This window comes from Rhincodon typus, chromosome 2, assembly GCF_021869965.1.
Source record: "Rhincodon typus isolate 14 chromosome 2, sRhiTyp1.1, whole genome shotgun sequence".
NCBI lineage: Eukaryota > Metazoa > Chordata > Chondrichthyes > Orectolobiformes > Rhincodontidae > Rhincodon > Rhincodon typus.
This window is the reverse complement of record NC_063333.1, coordinates 22,929,959-22,944,273: the sequence shown is the minus strand read 5'-3', so window position 1 is coordinate 22,944,273 and position 14,315 is coordinate 22,929,959. Positions and strand designations below refer to the sequence as shown.

The following is a 14,315-nucleotide window of genomic DNA, read 5'->3' as shown; positions in this document are numbered from 1 at the left end:
GTATTGAGAAGTCTTTCAGTCACTCTTCAAAAGTACAATCAGGTTTCACACCACATTCAGAACAAGATATCTTCCACAACCAGAAGAGTTAAGCTGGGGGCTCTTTTCCCCCCAGCAGAGTGGTCACCAACCACTTCAAACAGCACCCAAAGTAGAAACTACAACATGACAGCTGTAAACCCAGACGGGGATCTTTAATAACCAAACAGTTACATAGAAACATAGAAGACAGGAGCAGGAGGAGGCCATTCGGCCTTTCAAGCCTGCTCTGCCATTCTTCACAACCATGGCTGATCGTCCAACTCAACAGCCTAATCCTGCTTTCTCCCTGTAACCTTTGATCCCATTCACCACAAGTGCTATATCTGGCTGCCTCTTGAATATATTCAATGTTTTGGCATCAGCTACTTCCTGTGATAATGAATTCCACAGGCTCACCACTCTTTGGGTGAAGAAATGTCTCCTCATCTCCGCCCTAAATCATCTACCTCGAATCCTCATTCTTCATGGCTGTGAAGTATTCAGAGCAACTGAGGTGGTAATAGACTCAGGAAGAGCACAGAGGCAAAAACAGCCTCTTGAGTTTGCTATATAAAATCTCGGAGAGAAATACTACGTAGTGAATTGTGAAAATCAAACATACAATATCTCAAAGGATAGTAGAAACAGACTTAATAGTAACTTTCAAAAGGGAATTGTGTATATATACTTAAAATGTAGAACTTTGAGAGGCTTTATAAAGAGCAGTGGATTGAGACCAATTAAATACACTTTCAAAAGAATAATGATAGACCAAATGGTGGAATATTTCTTTCAACGTATTTTGAATCAAAATTTTGACTTCTAGAACAAGCCAAATTTTATTATCACCATCTCATTTTAAAGACATTAAGCTGACAGACATATTGCTAACAACAAAATGGAAAAAGCAATTTGTAAGTTTGACCTTAAGCAGTGGCAGACAAATAACTAGCTGGGTTGCACCACCTACTGGATAGGATTGATGCAACCACATTTGTAAGAGAAAACAGTTTAACAAAATAAAGGTAATTTTAAGTTAGCTGTTAATAAATTATTAACTTATGCAATGCCAAAAGAATTGCTACTTATTTTGGGAGGTGGGATCAACACACTAGCTATACGTAAAGAAGCCGGTCTTGCCTCCTTCTTACAACTTCTTTAATCACCACCCCCTCACCTACACCTTGGTTTTAAATTTAAGTTAATTCAGTTGAGTGACTAACCAAAATGCCATTTTCTTTAATATTGGACCAGTGCTAAATACAAATAAAATGGAAGTTTCAACAGTGCTGTTGCTTTTCTCTTTGAAGGACTGCAATGTAAGTAGTGATTTATTTGTATTTTAATGTCATTTATTTTACAGTTTGGATGTTTAACCAGTTGCATATGGGTTTTGGTCTGTGTATGAGAGGGAGTTTAATGCTTGTTAGTATTTCTGGTGCCATGCTTTTTTTAAAAATCCAGTACAAGAGTGGCTTCCAGGAGCAGAATGAGGAGCTAATCACAAAAGCTAAATATTTGGAACGAACACCAACAATGTTTCATAGTTTGATTAGCCAAAATCGTACAGCAGCTTTTATAATGCAGTATCAAAATATGAATCAATATTTACACTATCTCAGATTACCATGATAAAAAAGGCTGTGAACTACGCAACAAAATTCAACCTAAGAAGACATTTTAAAGACAAACATGGTGCAAACTAAGTCTTTTTTCCCATGGAACAAGCTATTGTAATGCTTACCTGAAATATTAAGAATAGTGCCTGCCAATGTCTTCAGGAAGAGGGGAAAAGAAAATCGCATTGATACATCACCTTATAAAAATGTCATGATAAATAATACAGTTTTATTCATGATTCATTACTGATGAATCTTTCAAATTTTTCATATCTTTCACCCTCTTTTTCTGAAGTTGATGGTTGGGCACTGCTCCTCGGATAGCACTGTTCCTGTACCTCTCAAGTGCTTAATCAGTGACTTTTAAGTGAACCATGTCCTTGATGCAACAACCTAAAGGCAGACAACAATTTTCAAACTACTTTTCCCTCCACCTATATGGCTCAGAAATAAGCCTTTTCACACTGATCTGTGTTGGAATTTTCTGCTTATTTACCTAGGTACCTCTGTACCCAAGATAGCGCCCTAAGTGGTGACTTCTTTTTCACAGCATTCGTGTGAATACTTGTGACAATAAACCTAATTCAATTCAATTCAATCTCCCATCTCATCTGCCAGATCTCAACCTGTCAACATCCCGTATACAGGAGTCAGGCTGATAGACTGGGGGCATGCTGAACAAGACCAAAGCCCTACAAGAGCAGACAGGTATCCTGAAAGACTGAGACATTGTTGTGGGGGTAGAAGAATTCTATGATGGTTGGTGGTGACAGATGAAACACACAGATCAGATGTTAGGAGTTGGTTTTACTGCAGCTTATGTCTAGAGAAAACACTCCTGCTCCTCCTGCACACAAGCAAGGCACTTGTCTAATGGGTCTGTACTCAATCAAGCTTAAAAAGATGGTGGGGGGGTGGAATCTGATCAAAACTTACAGAATACTGAGGGGCTGGATAGAATGGCCGTAGAGATAATGTTTCCACTAGGACCTGAGGGCATAGCCTCCGAGTGAAGACATGACCCTTCAGAACTGAAATGAGGAGGAATTTATTCAGCAAGAGGGTGGTTAATCTGTGGAACTCATTGTCGCAGAAGGTTGTGCAGGCCAAGTCATTGAGTGTCTTTAAGGAAGAGACAGATTTTTAACTAGTACAGGGATCAAGGGTTAGGGGGAGAAGGCAGTAGAATGGGATTGAGAAACATAGCAGTCATGACAGAGCAGACTCAATTGGCCGAATGTCCTAATTCTGTTCCTACATCTTATGGTCTTATGTGTTCCTGTCCTTCCTGTCTTTTATTGTCCAGATTTTCTGAGGTCAGAGAAACCTGGTCTAAATGAATTAAAAGCAGAATGATGCTTAGAATGAAGGCATGCAGCCTGACTATAACATTTAATTTGCTTAGTCACTTACTGTTAGCGCATTGGTCGAGCATTGAAACCTTCATTTTGCCCCTTCAGAATACTAGGTGAGAACAGGGTTGAACCATATTGGACTCCTATGTCAGATTTTCTATACTTTTGACTCTGATACTTGCAGTATCTAAATTGTGTGTTACTTCTTTGAATATAAATTTCAGTTTATTATTGCTCACTGGTATTAAGTTGACTGGTCTATGGTTCTCAGATTTTGACAGTCTGCTAATCAGACAGTTGAGTAATATGGTATATGAATTTCAGTGCTGGCATGATGCCAAGTACATAGGCTGTAGATCCCAAAAATTGGCAGATCAGCACATTCCTTTGCCTGTTCACAACCAGCAGGGTACTAACCACACCCAACAAACCTGTGCTTGCAAAACCCAAAATGGAGAGTCCAACATTAAATGTGTCTCCTCAACTGGATAGCATTTGCTAAATAATCCAAGTGTGTTAAGAATTATGCTTACAACAAATTTAAGACAGTCAGTGATGCACTTGCTTATACTGGAGGCTTCTTATGTTAATATACAGGTCCATGTTATTTATAGACAGAAAGCATTATGCTTAGTTCAATACAACAAAACAGGTGACTGCCATTTCTTGGTTCATTTTAGGCCAATGCTTTCACCAATGAGAGTTAACCTGTCTAATTTAAACTGAACAAAGATTTGCAATTAAATTTCAGTTATCATCCAAACTGTGTATTTTTCATGGCAATGCCTGCACCAGAGTCCACTTGCCGGCCAATCAGCACTTTCTTCTCATACACTATAAAAGGGTTATTTCCCCCATTTTGTGAATTATCTGAATGAATGATCAAAAGCTCTGACAAAATATTGATCATAGGTCATAAAATCCCTAGTGTGGAAACAGGCCCTTCAGCCCAACAAGTCCACACCAACCTCAGAGCATCCCACCCAGACCCATCCCCCTACAACCCACCTAATCTACACATCCTTGAACACTATGGGCAATTTAGCATGGCCAATCTACCTAGCCTGCACATCTATGGACTATGTCATAAGAAGTCTTCCACTTTGAATGTCATCCCTTGACAAATAAACTTAAAGCCATTTGATTCTTTGGTTTAATTTGCACAGCACCTGCGTTACTCATTTGCTTTGGAGCATGAGGACTGTGACCTGTAGGGAATATATACATACTATTGATCTTGGCACATGGCAGTATTAAGACAGAGCACTCGGCACCACATATGAAATAATGCAATTGAGATGTGGACCAAGTCACATAAGAATTGTAAGAAGACTAAGACACAACAATCATGTACAATAATATAAATTTGTGTCTATCTTAATACTATTTTTACTTGATCTTATTGTTTGACACAATGCAAAGTTAGACATGCATTCATTATATGAATTCAGAACATAATTGAGAAAACACACTATGATGGCATGACTGTACTAGAAGGACAATGATAGTTACATGGGTTTGTGAATTCTCAGCAATACTTAAATTCTGTATTACCAAATGACCTTGGTCTGCATTCCACTTATATCATGCTCAATGTTGATCTTAAACCTTTCAATGTAAGTGCCATACCATAATACCATCACAATGTCGTGATTATTTTGGAGTGGGGCTCTATTCTGTTCTGCTTGTGCTCATTGCAAAAGTTGTTCAGAGCAACTTGTGTTTAAAAATGCTGAATGAGGTCTAAGCCTTCCGATCCAAAATATTTCAATCAGGTTCAAATCAGTTTTGAGATGAACACAAGCCATGATAGTCATGACCCTAGTCATTATTCAAGATTATAAAACGACGATATTTCTTCTGAACTCCCAAAAGTGACACTCCCCAGTGAAAATTATGCTAAATTAATCCTCAAAACCATAGCACTCATCTCAGGTCTGTTGCTTTCTACAAATGAGACTTTTAAGAAAAGTGTTAATCAAAAGAAAAACAAATAGCCAGAAAAATACAGTACATTTTTGAACCTCTTGCCAAACTAAAAGTAATTCTTTTCAAAAATTTGTTCACGGAACATGGGCATTAGCATTTAGGCCAGTATTAATTGTCTATCCCTAATTGTCCTTGAGGAGTTGTAGGTAAGCCACCCTCTTGAACTGCTGTAGTCCTCCGGGTGTGGGCATACTTGATGTTTTGAATTCGGAAGGGAATTCAGGATTTTGACCCAGTGACAGTGAAGGCAATGCTGACTTAGTTCCAAGTCAAGATGATATGTGGATTGGAGAGAACCTGCAGGTGGGGGTGATCCCACACATTTGCTTCTCTTGTCTTTATACATGGTACAGGACAAAGGTTTAAAAGTACTGTTGAAGGGTCTCGGTGAGTTGGTCAAATAAATGTGCTGGATGAGGCATAGAATGCATTTGATAGAATTTTTAACAGGATACATTATAAGGCAACAGGACATGAAGTATAATAATACTGATATACCAATCAAAATGTATACAACAACATGGTCCAAGGCAGTGTAACTACTGTATGCAATATTTAAGTGGAATTTCAGTCTGCAGACATGACAAACCTCAAACAGAGTTTCCTTAAAACATTGAACAGCTCAAACTAGTGAACAAGATGAATAACAGTAACAATTGCAAAGATCCCACCCCACCCTTTGCTATCCCAACTAATTGTGGGGTGTCAACACAAGACCACAAGGCGTAGAGCACAAAGGAGGCCATTTAGTAATCAGGTCTATCTGCCATTCTTTGAGATCACAGAGGATCCAATAATGCTCAACTTCATTTAACAACTTTCTCCTCATAACCCTTGATACTGTTACTGATTAAAAATCTGTCTTTCTCAGCCTTGAATATACTTAACAACTAAATCTTTCCAGCTTTCTGTGATAAAGAATTTCACAGGTTCAACACTCTCAGAGAAGATATTCATCTCCTTCTCGGTCTAAAATGGATGGCCCCCTTACGCGGTGATAATGCCCTCTGGTCCTGGACTCTTCCACAAGAGAAAATAACCTCTCAGCATTTCATAGAATTATAGTACTTACCATTTAGCATTTTTCCTGTCAAGCCCCCTAAGAATCTCGGATGTGTCAATATGTCTTCTAAAATCCAATCTATACAGGCCAAATCTACTCAAGCTATCCTTAAAAGAAAATCCCTCCTTACTCAGGATCAGCCTAGTGAACCTTCACTGAACTGCCTCCAATGCCACAAGGTCTTTCTTTAGATAAGGGGACCAAAAATGTTCAGTGCTCTAGACGTGGTCGGAGTACTGCCTTACATAGTTTTAGCAAAACATCTGATTTTTATAATCTGTACCCTTTAAAGTAAAGGCCCACATTTCATTTGCTTTCCGTATTATCCGATGAACTTGGATACTAGCTATTTCTGATTCATGCACTAGGACCCCCAAAACTCTCCAGGTTGCAGCTTTCTGTAGTCTCTCTCTGTTCAAATAATACCCAGCTCCTCCATTTATCTAGCCAAATGCATAACCTGATATTTTCCCATATTACAGTCTATCTGCCAAGTTTTGTCCATTTACTTAACCTGTCATTATCCCTCTGTAAACGTTTTGTGTTGTCCTTACCACTCGCTTTCCCAACTATTTTTGTTATCTGAGAGCCTCACTTCCCTCATCCTAGTCATTAATATAAACTGTAAATGATTGTAGCCCCAGCACTTATCCCGTACAGACTGCCATCCTGAAAACGCCTCACTTTATCCCAATGCTCTATTGGCTTCTATTTGCCAATCCTCTATCTGTGCTAACATATTAAGAGCAGGACTCATCTTATTAATTGTGTGGTACCTAAAAAAATGCCTTTTGGAAATCCAAATATATTACATCTACTGACATTATGAATCAATGATTGTGGTTTGATTCAGTTCTATCACTCACGCAGCCCCAGTCTCTAAAAGGGGCAAAATAAAACCACAAGCACAGACAAACATTAATGAACAAAGTGAGGCAAAGCTAAACAAATTCTCAATCAAGGCCATGTCCTATGAAAAGCCATCCTCCAATTGATGCAAGCACTTTGATCATCAAGTAGCAATGTAAACATTGATCAACAATCACTTAACTATTGGAAAAATAACAAAGTCAAAAATACTAACCCAATTAAAAGTTCAAAATTAATCTGGATTCTGAGTTACGTTAGAAAGAGGTTGTTGAAAAGGTCATGACACAAAGAAAAACACTAATATTGTACGACAAAGCAGGTTATTCATCAACATGGTTTCTGACTAGATAGTGAAGGTTTACAACTTGCAAAAATAAAACTTTAATTAATGTAATTTACACAGTCCAACAGATACGTTGAAGCTATATTAAGGAGCACATTTGCTCTGTGATCTTGTAAGCAAGGCAAATATAAATATCTCATACTGTTCAGATTTGCAAGAGAAATATGGCAGTAATCTGTAAAAGGTTAAAAGTTTAAAGGCACTCACTCTGTATGACCCTGAAAGACATTCACTGAGTGTATTGAAGGGTCTCGAAAATCCCAGAGACGAAAGGTGGTGTCACGTGATGATGTTACAACAAGGCGCTGAGTAGGGTGAGTACAACAATGAGTTAACTCTTGGTCATGTCCTGATGAATAGGGAGACAGAAGATAAATTGTGCAGTAAATTAATTTTAAGAATGCGAAAGCAAAATTGTATTTGCTATTTTTTTTAACACCTCAAGCTGAACTTAATTTTCCAATCAAACTCTTTCATAAGTCATCAGTGGACGTGCTGGACTGGCGCTTTAGATGCAGAAATAAACTTAGCCATTCTTTTTCATTATTCATGGGATATGGCCATGACCGGCTAGGCTAGAATTTATTGCTATCCCTAATGGCCCTGGAGAAGCTAGACATCAGCTACCTCTGTGAACTGCTCCAGTCCTTGAACAGTAGGGATAGTGCTGTTTGGAAGGGAGCTCCAGGATTTTGACCCAACGAAGAAAGAATGGAAGTATCATTCCAAGTGGAAATGGTGTGCAGCTTGGAAGGGAATTTGCAGGTCATGGTGTTCCCATGCATCTGCCGCCCTAGTTTTTCTAGGTGGTATGGTCAATGTCTGGAAAGTGTCATTGAAGGACCTGACCTTGTATGCCCAAAATTATCCTTGCTTACAGACTGAAATTACAAGCAGAGGTACTGAAAAATTTTCATAAGTTTCATTCAGCAGAGAGGAATATGGATTTTAGAAACCATCTATGACACAATAACCATTTTACAAACATTCTGAATTTGAAGAATTCTACAGCTCAACGTAGATCTTGAAGGAAATAAACTGCAATGTTGTTGACAATTGTTAAATCGGATAAATAACTGGGCAATACCTATATGCTGATCAGTTTCTTGCAGTCACCTTTTTTCTATTCTGAGAGATGTTTTACAACTGCTACCCACAGACTGCTTGAAAGTACACACTGTCAAGAGAAACTCCCTCAAGAGATGTCATGGAGTTCTGTTCCGATCTAATGAATGAGAGCTGTGGATAGTGCTCTCTGCTATTGGGTCACATGGTATAAGAGATTGTTCTCGAAATGTCAGCTCCCCTGACCAGCATTTTCAAAACACAAAGCACTACAAAATGAAACAACTGGTGGCAGCTTTAGCAGAAGGGGTTAGTGTTTGAGAGAAGAGGAATGTTATCTAGCAGTAAGCATCAGATATTGATAAATATGGTTAAAGTGCTCAGAGATGGTGTTTGCATCTTAAGCAAATGCATAATGCACAGAAGTAGAAGTGAGCAAGTCCTATTTACTCCTACACAAAATACATGGATTGTCAGATGTGAAGGAGAAAGGGTAAAATAGCAAAAAGACACAATGGTGAGAGGAACATTTCAACACGGAAAACAAGTGGTCAATCCAATAACCTATTTTGCTCTTCCCTATTATAGAAACCGTGTCACAGGTACCTAATACCACAGACCCTAGATGACCCTGAAATAATTTAAATCTGATATGCAAGGCAACTGACTCAAATTTAACACAGCAGCTTCATATAAATGAACTAAATGTACTTTTCAGTAAAAGGTGAAAAAATTATGCAGCAACTTCACAACCTCAATATAACAAAGGTGCTGACCAGGAAAAGAAAAAATATATTACCCTAGTAAACAGTTTGTTTCCTTCAACATGTCAAGCCTTAGATCTATATTTTCACCAAAAAAATGCCTAAGAAGCACTCATCACAGATTCCTATATCTCATCTTACCTGTCAGAGAATGCACCAGTTCTGACGTTTCTACATCATAAAGGTTTGCGGTTCTATCCCAGGACGCTGTGACCACCTGCTTGCCTCCAACTAACCAGTCAGCAGCTATGACCACACCCTGATGACTCTTGAGCGTAGTTGTTGGAGCTCGGACTGTTGGGCTTTCACTGGGGCATTCCACTTCTCCGTCTGCTTCATCTTTGTCTGAGAAATCAACTTCTTCCTCCCCAGACATTTGCTATAACAGAATAAAGAGAATTAACTCAACCTACAGATAGAATGCTGGACCTATATTAGCAGTTACACTGAAGGTAATTAAAGTAATTAGTCAAATGAGAGAACTGTGGCAAAAAGCCAAAGGATTAATTTTCCAGCTGTGCAGTACGTAACAAGAAACAATTTAACTCTTCTGAACTTCTGTTGACAGATTGTTGAGCATAGCTGAAGTCCAACCACCTTGAATTATCAGCTTAGCGTTCCACAACACTTCAAATGTAGTTGTTCAGGAAAGCAATAAGCAGAATCATGAACTATACAGTCCACCTTTTTTAATTTAATTGTCTCTCTCAAAAATATCTTCCAACAATTTAAATTAAGTAAACTTTTCAGGGGCATGGAAATTTACTGCCTAAGAAAATTAAAACAGCTTTGAATTAGGATATGTCAAAAGGAACAGTAGCATCAAGACATATTAAAATCCCCCGGCCCACAGTGGAACTGTTACTATTTATGCAATAAGTTCAATGGATGAATTTAGGAGAATTCTTGTGGCACATTGGGTCACGGGCCTAGGTTCAAGTCCCACCTGCCCCAGACGTGTGTCATACACATCTGAATAGAACTTCATCCACCCTCAACACTGCCTCACCACCCCAGGCCCTCAAAACCCATTCCCCACTAAGTTCTTGAAGCTAGTCTCAGCATGCCTAGCCCACCACATGCATTTCCCTTGAACTAAAATTGACAAAATAACAAGAGGTAACAACCTTTTCCTTAAAAACTGTGTTAGATAAAGATTGCTCAGTAACGGGTTTCTACTCATTATCATTTTGACCTAGAAAGTTCATTTGAAAAGGTTGTCTTGAGCTGCACTGTTATTACAGGCCTCAGCTCCCATTACTAATCCTTTAAGCATCACACAGTTGCTTGAAGACCGGCACAAATCCCCCAGTTCCTATCTAATTCAAGCAGATACTAACCACTTGCTCAACATTCCGTCAATAGCATTCAAACATCACTAAAGTACTTCACAGGAGATATTAGGTACAAGTGGCCAAAAACTTGTCAAAGAGATCAGATTTAGAGAGTGCCTTAAAGGAAGAGAGTGCCAGATGTGCCAATTTAAATACAGTGATGGCTACAAGGCTATCACTTGTCTTATGTGTTGTGGATTTACAGTTAATGGTAGATTGGTAATTATTGACAATATTAATGAATTATTTTCCTTCTGCTTCTGTGCAAATCCATACGCCCCATTCATCAACACAAGTACATAAGGTAGATTGTTATTAACAGGTTGCACCGTCCAATAAAGGAATTAGAGAGACTGAAAAAAGGAGCCCATGAAATCCAAAATGTAGCCTTGGGAAAATCTCAAGAAAAGCCCTCAAAAGGAAGAATTCTGTTCCCTGGTAAACTTTATTAGCTGCTCACAATGCGGTGTTCTCTACATTGAGGAAAACAAATGGCGACTACATGACCATTTTGCAGAATTCCTCCATTCATTGGGCAAACATGATCCCTAATTACCAGCTGCCTCTTACTTTAATTCTTCACCTTGCTTTCGTTTTAACATTCATGACCTTGGCCTGTTGCAATGTTCCAACAGAAACAGAAAGAGTCACAAAGTCAACATACCACTACACGGAAAGAGGCTCTTCGATCCATGTTCACGTTGGGCATCAAGCACCTATCTACTTAAGTCCCAGTTTCCATCAATTAGCCCAATGCCTTATATGCTGCGGAGCTTCAAATGATCATTTCAGTACTTCTTAAATGTTGTGATGGGTCTGCCTAAAAGTGTGGTAGAGGCAGGAGGGTTCCAAATGTCTTATCACCCTCCAGGTGAAAAAGAACTTCCTTCAATCTACTCTAAACCTCGTCCTTCACCTTAAATCTATACCTCTCGTTGTTGATCCCTCTACAAAGAAGAAAAGTTTCATCCTATCTCCGTCTGTATGCCCTCCTATGTACTCCTCAATCAGGTCCCCTTTCAGCCTTCTCTACTCTAAAGGATACAAACACTCAAAGAACCAAAATCTTATCTTTTGATTATGCATTTCACAGCCTTCAATATTCAGTTTATTTTTGTGTTGACTGAGAATTTGGCTACAGTATATTTGCTTCCTTCCTCCAAGTCATTAATATATTTTGTAAACAGTTGCATTCCCAGCAATGATACCTCTGGAACCCCACTGGTCACAGGTCACCAACCAGAAAAAGGTTATTCACACTCACTGTTTCCTGCTCAAGATTCAATTCTCTAATATGCCAATAGACTACCTCCAACATCGTGCGCTCTGATCTTATGACTTGACCTTTTTGTGAAATACCTTGTTGAATGCCTTCCGGAAGTCCAAATACAGTACATCTCCTGGTCACCATCTATCTACTCTGGTCAAGATTTCCTCGAAAAACTCTACTAAATTAGTCAGACACAATTTCTCTTTCATGAAGCCATGCTGACTTTGCTTGACTAGATTATGATATTCCAACTCTTCTATTAATCCCTTAACAATTGATTCCAATATTTTTCCAATAATAGATATTAGGCTGCCTATAGTTACCCATTTTTTGCCTCCCTCCCTTTTTGAATAAGGATGTCACATTGACAGTTTTCCAATCATCTGGTACTTATCCAGAATCCAAGGATTTTTGGAAAATTACAATTAACGCATTCCCTATCTTTGCGCTTTCTGCATATTATCTATTTCTTGCTCACCACATTCCAAACAACGTAATAAGATTTATTACATGACAATGAAGGGGAGGCAATGGCCTAGTGGTATTATCGCTGGACTGTTAATCCAGAGACCCAGATAACGTTCTGGGAACCTGGGTTCAAATCCCGCCACAGCAGATGGTGGAATTTGAATTCAATAAAAATTAAGAATCTAATGATGACCATGAACCCATTGTCAAATTGGCAGGAAAAACCCATCTAGTTCACTAATGTCCTTTAGGGAAGGAAACTGCCATCCTTACCTGGTCTGGCCTACACGTGACTCCAGACCCACAGCAATGTGGCTGATTCTGAACTGCCCCCTGGGCAATTAGGGGTGGGCAATAAATGCTGCTTAGCCAGCAACGCCCTCATATCATTAATGAATAATAAAAATAAGGCCTTGTTTTTAATGAAGGTCCCGGAGGGTTACCCAAGACAAAATGGATCACCAGAAAATGGGGAAGAGATTACAAAAGGTTTGTATTAACTAATAAAGATACATAAATTAGTTTTAGCTTCACAAAGGACACAGTTACTCACGTTTGAATCAATCACTGGCTGTGGGGTGGGCAGTTGCACTATGTATCGCCAGATATGCGCCGTCTGATCTCCAGATGCTTCAAGTACAAATAGAAATGGTCTAAGAAATTCATCTATATGGCACAATTCTGGTCACATTAAACTGCCCACAGAGAAATACAAAATCATTTCACATTAAAAATAATCTTTACATTAAATCTTTACTAAATTACACTTTTCAACCTCTCCGAGCAATGTGGCAACAATGCAGCACCCCAATTTCTTCACCTCAAAAGAATTTCAATGTATACATCCAATTCAAAACCATATCAAAAGTAGCAAACAAAGTATGATTTTTTTGAAAGAAAACAAGCTGTCAGTGTCTAAAACGTTGATTATTTTCAAAAAAAAACTTGCGTCTGCTGGGAAAATAATGCTCTAATAATAGTAGACTTTCTGAAGTAAAAGATAAATTTGACACTGCTTTTACCTACACTGCCAGTTGTCAAAAGTGCCATTTCCTTCCTAAGTCAACACTGGAAGTTCAGTCACCAATTCATACGGTCCCAATGACAACTTGGCTCTGCATATGACATCACATAGGGTCAACTTGAAATAATTAACAATATGGCTGGAACACCAGTACACTGCACTTTTAAGAACATTTGGTTTTGTTGCATTGCATTTCACAGAAAGTCTCAGTTGAAAATAAGAATTTTAATAAATAGATCAAGAGCTCCCTCTTTTGGTTCCTTCCCTCGAGTGCAAGGCCTTCTCCATGTAAAAGCCAAAAAAAAATTCTAAGTTCTTGTGAATCTAGTTCTCCCTCTTAGGTATGTCTCCCTCTTTCGGCATCATCTGTGAAGTTGAATGAAAAACAGACACGTCTTTAAAAACGCTTAAGCTCTGAATGATAACCCCTACAAGTGCACACATTCCATTTTCCTCAACAGTTATCCTTCTGAATTATAGAATCCCAACAGTGTGGGCAGAGGCCATTCAGCCCATCGAATCTGCACAAAAACTTCCAAACAGCAGCCCACCTAGACCTAGCACCCACCCTATGCCCATATTTACCACAACTAATCAACTTAACCTCTAGAATCCCTTGACACTATGGGGCAACTTAGCATGGGCACCTAACTTGCACACCTTTGGGCTGTGGGAGGAAGCTGTCACAGGGAGAACACGCTAACTCCACACAGACAGTCACTCAAGGCTGGAAATGAAGCCGGGTCCCTGACACTGTGAGGCAGCAGTGCAAATCACAGACACCATGCCACCCAAACTGTCAGTCAATCAGACATAAAATTTATGAGAAATAGTAGGAACTGCAGATGTTGGAAAATCTGAGATAACAAGGTGTACAGCTGGGTGAACACAGCAGGCCAAGCAGCATCATAGGAGCAGGAAGGCTGACGTTTCGGGCCTAGACCCTTCATCAGAAAATCTTCTGAGGTTTGTCTGGAGAGAGGAGGGTAACTTCTTCAGGGGAGACATCCTTAGAAGACGCTTCGCAGTGGGGTTTAAATTGTATCAGAGATAGTAGGAACTGCAGATGCTGGAAAATCTGAGATAACAAGGTGTACAGCTGGATGAACACAGCAGGCCAAGCAGCATCA

The 14,315-nt window shown here is 39.1% G+C and overlaps 1 protein-coding gene across 1 annotated transcript in view; it reads right to left on the bottom strand.

Moving 5' to 3' along the window:
• wdr37 (WD repeat domain 37) overlaps window positions 1-14,315 on the bottom strand; it is a 121,624-nt gene that overhangs the window by 34,673 nt on the left and 72,636 nt on the right. The window contains exons 9-11 of the mRNA XM_020530920.2: window positions 12,715-12,791; window positions 9,231-9,468; window positions 7,468-7,609 (exon numbers count right to left, since the gene is read on the bottom strand). Of these exons, the coding sequence (XP_020386509.1) occupies window positions 7,468-7,609; window positions 9,231-9,468; window positions 12,715-12,791 (457 nt within the window). The remainder of the gene's footprint in view (window positions 1-7,467; window positions 7,610-9,230; window positions 9,469-12,714; window positions 12,792-14,315) is intronic.